Source organism: Rhincodon typus, chromosome 11 (genome assembly GCF_021869965.1).
Source record: "Rhincodon typus isolate 14 chromosome 11, sRhiTyp1.1, whole genome shotgun sequence".
Taxonomy (NCBI): Eukaryota; Metazoa; Chordata; class Chondrichthyes; order Orectolobiformes; family Rhincodontidae; genus Rhincodon; species Rhincodon typus.
The window spans coordinates 22,958,250-22,965,513 of NC_063342.1; the positions used below are offsets into that span (position 1 = coordinate 22,958,250).

The following is a 7,264-nucleotide window of genomic DNA, read 5'->3' on the forward strand; positions in this document are numbered from 1 at the left end:
GTAAGGGTTGAACCTATACTGTTAGTAGTGATCTGATTCCCACTAGCTGTGAAACAACTGAGCCAGCTGCCCTGCCATCACACTACCATGGAATCCAGGCTGATGCAGCAATACACACTTTTACAAACATGTTGTCCCCCTGAGCTGTGGATAGTGATGGTAGAAGCTTCAATTTCTTTCCATCTCATACTGACCTGGCAAATCTCCCTCTCTTTCACATCCAGGAAGGAATCACAAGTTGGTGCCTGACCTGTTTAGTTACATTATGTACACACATTCCTCAGCCATCACGTCTTGAAGTGGGATTTGAACCCCAAGCTTCTGGTTCAGAGGTAGTGACACTAACAACTAAGCAGAAACCTATGAAAAATTACTTTACATTAAAAAATGGCTTTTAGTAGTATGAATCAGTTATTCTACTTATTCTACTCTAGCTTGAAACACAGGAGATGGGAGCAGAAGTAAGCCATTTGATGCACATTTCTGAATATGTAAGATCAATACAGCATCTTTTAGTTATTGCTTTTCAAGGTTGAAAAACACACATTGTTCAGTTTCTCTAAATAGTTCAGTCCATTGTTGCTGGAGATGAATCTCAAATGTTCTCTCTGAACTGGATCTTCCACATTTTTACCCATCAAATTTCTTTCAATCTCCAGATATATCTCATCAATGGGACACACGTGTTGTTCGTTTTACCGTCTTCAAAGTCAACTCCTAACCACTGAATTCTAGTTCTTGATTCCTTGCTATCATCAGCAATCGTTAGTTTTCTTCTTTTCGTGATAGTGGATGGACAAGTTGTTTCCAAAATGGTTTAATGGTAGGAGACAAAAAAAACTCACCAGCCTTACAAGGATGCAAAACTATAGTTATGAGGAGACAGAGATTCAGAGACTACTTCTACTGGTGCAAAAATGGCTATGAGAAAATGGAATAAAAGTTTAAGACATTTTTATAATTTTATAAAGTGGTGAGGAGAATACTGATATTTCTAATTAAGCTTATCACAAGGAGAACTTTCTTTTCACAGCATTTGCCAATAATTGAGGCAGTGACTACTGTCTCATTTAAGGGAACAGTAGACAGAGATACAATACTGTGAGGAGAGGATGGAGCCTTGTGAATGCTTTTGAATTCACTGCTCACAGAAATGATTAATTGCATTTCTTTTGGGCATTGCAAATCTTCACTGATTTTGAAGTCTCTGCCCAAACGTTTCAGACTACTTATCTTACATCAAATCTTCTGCCAGCTCAATATTGGGAAGACTGAAATCATTGTCTCGAGTCCCTTCCACGAAGTCTGCTCCTTTGCCACTGACTCCATTGCCACCCCAGGCACTCTGCAGCTGAATTAATCTATCAATTAATGTCCTGATGTTCAGTGTCATGGAGAAGAGGAAAGTTGAATCCCTCTGCTAGATAAACTAATATCACAAGCCCCAATCTGTTATGGTGGGGAATAGAGGTTCCCTTCCAAATATTAAACCCAAAACACCAAAGAAGCTCGCGTCACCTTTATAATCTGTTAAAAGAGTGGTTAAATGAAAGAAAATCCCTGATATCCACTTTATACTTAACAAGTAACAATTTATTTATTTAACCCTAACAGTGAACAAATTAACAGACTTACTAACAAACCGAACAATTTCCCCCTAGACTACTTATTACTCCCTAACTGGCCTAAATTCTACTGGAATGCTGTTCAAATAAACACAAGTCCCATGTTTATAAACCCACTTAAAAAGACAATAATAAATTAAAACTTAATCTCTCTATAGTCACACAGACTGTGTCTTCTGGAATATTCTGCCTTCTCTGTTACACCACAAACACCTTTCTTCCGCTGATTCTGCTGTCAGGGATGTTTTTCTCTGTAATTTCTTTGGTGACGACTTTGAGCTAAAATGCTGTGATATCTTTGTCGGATACATGGTGCTTTCTTGGAGAGCTTAGTGAGATTTCTTGTGAGAGCTCAGGGCTTATTTCTCAGATAGTGGGCTTGCTTTCTCAGATGACACTTGGCTCTCACCCCAATTTTCAAAAACCCTTGTCTCATATACCCCCCGATGACGCATCAATTTCTTATACTATCATTAGTTTCAGGTTGTCAAAACCATCAGTTTTAAATTCAATTGGTTTTCTATATCTAGTTGCTTGGTTTAAATTAATTGGCTAAATTCAACCCTGTTGTCTCGATACCAAAACAAAACTGCTGTTTTGTTTGCCAATTGTAAGGCCGTTTGATATACTTGTTTCAATTTTGGGGCTCACTGTACAGTACTTGTTAACTTCAAGCAAAGACAAAGCACAATCTCTTAAAAGGACTATGCACTGCTTTTCCCCACTATCATTTTTACCAACAAATTCTAACTTCCTGCCTTCCAATTCATGAATACTCTATTACAACTTTGTAAAATCAGTTAAATTCTGAATTGACTGGTAAATCTCACACGCTATCCAATAGTATTCTGCATATTTACATATTCACAAAAGTGCCCATCCATATCTCTACCTCAGTCCCTCTGTTGTGAAACTTTCACGCTGTCTTTATCACTGTTAATCTTAACAATTTAAGACAACCAGCAGTATTTAAAATCCTCGAATTTCTAAACCTGTATCTCATGTTTTCTAGCATTTTTTTTGCTCATTCCCACTTCCCCACCTCCTCTCCTTATTGACATACACTGGCTTGCCATTCTTCCCTGGATTAAATGCAATATCCCAGCTCTAATTATTTCCAATCTTTCTCATCGTTCACTTCTTGGAATAACACTGTTTGCTCTAAACTTGAGCATGTAATCTATGCTGCTATAGCAGTACCGAGGTAGAGCTATAATACTAGAGGTGCCATTTTCAGCTTAGACAATCAAGTGAGACCTATCTGCTTTGTTGGGCAGATACTAAAAATCCCTTGGCACTATTATGAAAAACAGGAAAGTCATGGTATTCTGGTTAATATTTATCCCTCAATAAAAATGTAAAAAATACATTACCTGGTTGTTACATCATTACTGTTTGTGGAGGCATGTTGCATAAAAAATGGCTGCCACATTTCCTACATTGCAGCAATCACAACATTGCAAAAATACTTCATGCCTGTAAAGAGCTGTGGAACTGACTGGTTGTGAATGGTGTCATGTAAACTCCAGTATTTTACTTTAAGAATTAAGTTGCATTCGCCTCAGAAACTGTTACTTTAATCTAAGATACATTGGTTCTGTATCTTACTATGTCCAGAAATAAGGAGTTTCAAAGCTTGGTTAAAAAAAAAATCAATTGTTTGTTTAAGTGAAAAACCAAAGACGTAAATAACACTCAAAAAACACTTAACATTGAACATGTATACAAGTTATTGAAATGAAAATATTGCTCAAACCTGTCTCTACTTTTCACTGCACAAAATCGCATAACCACTTTGTTGAGGTACGTTTGTAAGGCTCAACTAACTATAGTCTATTACAGTCTGACAATATTGTGTGACGATCTTTTGATCAGATAGCTGGTAAATATACAAGTAAGGAACTGAAATTGTGCGCTAACTCTTCAAAATGCAACAAAATCTAAACATTACCATGTCCACTGGACTTTTAGGTCATTGATTTATGTCAGTTAAAGGGATGGAGGGAGATGAAAGGGAGGAAAGTGGTATTGAGGTTAAAAAAAAGGCAATATTTTGTTTAGAATTAACTACAATGTGGTAATGGAAGTAATCAATTTGACGAAAACTAATTTGCAATCAGTTTGAGTAGGTTCTGGTTATTGCAGTGCTCAGAAATGGCTTCAGTTGGCACTATTGCCACCTGAGTTAACTTGTGAGTTCAAGTCCCACTCCAGAAACTTGAGCAATAAATCTAGATCAGTGCTCCAGTGCATGGAGACTGGACTGCTGGAATTGATGTCTTTCCAGACAAGACTTGAAACTAAAATCTCACCATGTCTCTCAGATGCACATAATTTTTTTTTGATGTCCTGACCAATACTTATCCTTCAATTAACTGTTCGAGAAAACAGATCATCTGGTCAATGCTGTTTTTGGGAGTATCTAGTGCATTTGTCTAATTGGCTACATTAATTGTAATGTAACATTACATTTTCACGTTGCAACAATGACAAAGTTTAAAACTATCTGTAGAGCGCTCAGGGATGTCCAAGGAAAGTGAAAGGGACAAGTGAAATCTAAGTCTTTGTACTTGTTACCATTTGTTACAACAGTGACTGGAAGTCAAAAGTACTTCATTAGCTGTAAAATGTTTTGTAAGGTCCTGAGGTTGTAAATGCAAGAATAAGGGAAAAATACGGCAGATCCTGGAAATCTGAAACAAACACAGGGAGGCTGGAGAAACTCAGCAGATCTGACAGCATCTGTAGAGAATGTTAATGTTTCGAGTTTGATATCATTCTTGTTCAGATGTCACCAGATCTGCTGAGTTTCTCCAGCATTCTTTGTTATATAATGCAAATCTTTCTTTTAGCAGGTGCTGTGTGCAAGATGCTGTGCCTGTAAAGCGATGAACACTTGTATTTTCCCATTTTTGAATAATTATTGTGCATTTATACAGATTTGTGATAATACAAAGAGTTGAAACACCAACTCATTGAATCATAGAGTAATACAGCATGGAAACAGGCCCTTTGGCCCAAACTAGTCCATGCTGACCATGGTGCCCATTCAGCTAGTTCCAATTGCCCACATTTAGTTCATATCCCTCTAAACCCTTCCCATCTATGAATCTATCCAAATGTTTTTTTACATGTTGCTATTGTACCTGCCTCACCCACTTTCTCTGGCAGTCCATTCCACATATACACCACTCTCTGAGTGAAGAACTTGCCTCTCAGGTCCTTCTTAAATCTTTCCCCTCTCACCTTAAACCTATGTAATTTTTGATAACCTTCCTCACTATCAATGATACCTCCTAATTTTGTATCATCCGCAAAATTACTAATCATGCCATGTACATTCGCATCAGATCATTTATGACCCTGTGGCACACCACTAGTCACAGGCCTCCAATCCGAGAAACAACTTTCAACCATCACCCTCTGCTTCCTACCATTAAGCCATTTTTGAATCCAATTGGCTAGGTCTCCCTGGATTCCATGCGACCTAACTTCCATGACTAGCCTGCCATGCAGGACCTTGTCAAAGGCCTTACTAACTCTAAAATGTTTGGGATATGTAACAGATTCAATACACTGAATTTCTTTTTTTAAACCTTTCTCTGTTTTTTCATCCCAATTTCATTTTCTTTTTGATGGAGTGATGGATGGTATCATGACGGACTGTGCATAATTGTTGGCTAGAAATAAATATGCTAGAAAGGATGCCAGGATATATGACTTGAAACACGGAAGCATCAGTGAAATAAATAGATTTACAAACTTCTTACAGTTAGGAAATTGACTTCCTCGATATATTATTCTTAAAAAGATACTATTGTTTATTGAAAGCACCTAACAAAGTTTACCATTTGATAAAGGAAAACCACTGTATCTGAAAACTAAGACTATTATTCATTTACGCTCTACTGTGTATTTACAGATAAGTAATTATTTATTACAAGTTTGGCATAGATTTTCAATAACAGGCTTAATATTTTAAAAAGTGTACTGCTTGACAGTGCCAAAAGCATAACATACACCACAATCAACAAAAGAACTATCAATTGCCTGATCACCAGTAAAATTATAGCAAAATAAATCAGTCTTTGATAGTGTAACTAAAAAGGCAGCTTTTCAACTACCTCTTTCAACAAGGGAACAGATGTCTTTACAGAGAGATACAATGGCATCAAGTGTCTTCTTTTGCTTTGCTTTCGGGCTCTTTCCAAGCCTTGGCGTATCTTCAGAGGCCTCTGAGATCAATTTTACACGAGCCAGAAAGATCTGAGGTTCCTGTGCTCCAAGCCACAAGTCCCACACGTAAACCGAGAGGAGAAACAAAGTTGCTGCTGTGAGAAGACAGAACCACACATCTTAAAAATGTTATAACCACTGGTACTAAAAACCGTAAGGTACATTTTACAGGGGATAACCTTTGAATGCCTTATCTATTTTTGCTGAGTGTGTGCTATCATGTAAAGGCACGAGACTGTCCCTCTTCCATCAAAGATTCTACATCCTCAAACGATGAAGTACTGTAGCTGAGAGGGGAACACGCGCATTCTGCATTCTCAGCTATGATGCTGGTCATGCTCATATCTCTAACGACCTTGCCCATTCTTTCTTCTATTACCATCCCCAGCCCTAAAATTCTGCACCAACTCTTCATCTCTTGTGCTACATCGTTCACTCTACTATTAGCATCCGTGCCTCAAGATTCCGGGTCATAACATTTGGATTTCCCTGAACCTCTCCATCATTCTAATTTTAACATGTTCCTTAAAATTTATCACTTTGACCCAGCTTTTGGTTACTTGAAGGGCTGTCTTCTCCTTTTATTCAATGTCAGTAGTGTTTCTGAATTTGTTCTTGTGAAATTATTTGCCATTTTAATACATTAATGGACTATTTAAACATTTGTCATGTCACTATAAATGCCTGTCAGAAGATGCATGATAGCGGCTCACATGATGTATTTCCCTCCTTGCCACAACTGGTCTTTGTTTAGTGCAATACAGTTACCCTCTGATGCTGTGCATTAGTAATACAATGCTGAAAGCTCAACTACTCATTTGCCTTATTTTAAACTATTAATGCTCAAATAACTGTTAATTAAGTTCATATGCAATTTATTACTTCTGTCAACCAGTGCTCAGCTAGTGTTGCACCGAGCCACTCTGCTTCAGACTTCATTGTAGTCTTGGTTCAAACATTGAGAAAATGCTAAGTTTTAGCAGACACTGACTGTCCTTGACTTCAAGCCAATATCTGATAGAGTATAGCATCAAGGAGCCCTAGCAAAATATGATTCTTGGCAACATTGAGAGTCAATTAATTTTGGGGAAAAACTCTTGACTATAGTTCCCCTAAGAGTAGCTGTTCTGTATGACAGAATAAATCATGAGATAATGAGGGTATCTAAAAAATTCTGTACATTAATCATACATTACTTTAACCTTCATGTAGAGTAAGAAAATCAAATTGGCAATGGTAGCCCTGAGGGAGAATTCATAAGATGCATTTGGGACATTTTCTGGGATTAATAATGTTTTGTATCCAACCAGGGATTGGGCTATTGTGGTTCTGGTGATGTGTATGACACAGGTTTAACAAATGATCTCAGAGTAAGAGACAACAAGGTGCAGAGCTGGATGAAC

At 37.5% G+C, this 7,264-nt stretch overlaps 1 protein-coding gene across 3 annotated transcripts in view; it reads right to left on the bottom strand.

The window, feature by feature from the left end:
- Nucleotides 1-5,396: 5,396 nt before the first annotated feature.
- urb1 (URB1 ribosome biogenesis homolog) overlaps nt 5,397-7,264 on the bottom strand; it is a 102,567-nt gene continuing 100,699 nt past the window's right edge. For 2 of the 3 annotated variants that reach the window (XM_048603012.1, XM_048603014.1), the window contains one exon: nt 5,397-5,956. In XM_048603012.1, coding sequence (XP_048458969.1) covers nt 5,742-5,956 — 215 coding nt within the window. In that variant the 3' untranslated portion in view covers nt 5,397-5,741. The remainder of the gene's footprint in view (nt 5,957-7,264) is intronic. The other variant, XM_048603013.1, reaches the window with a different exon arrangement.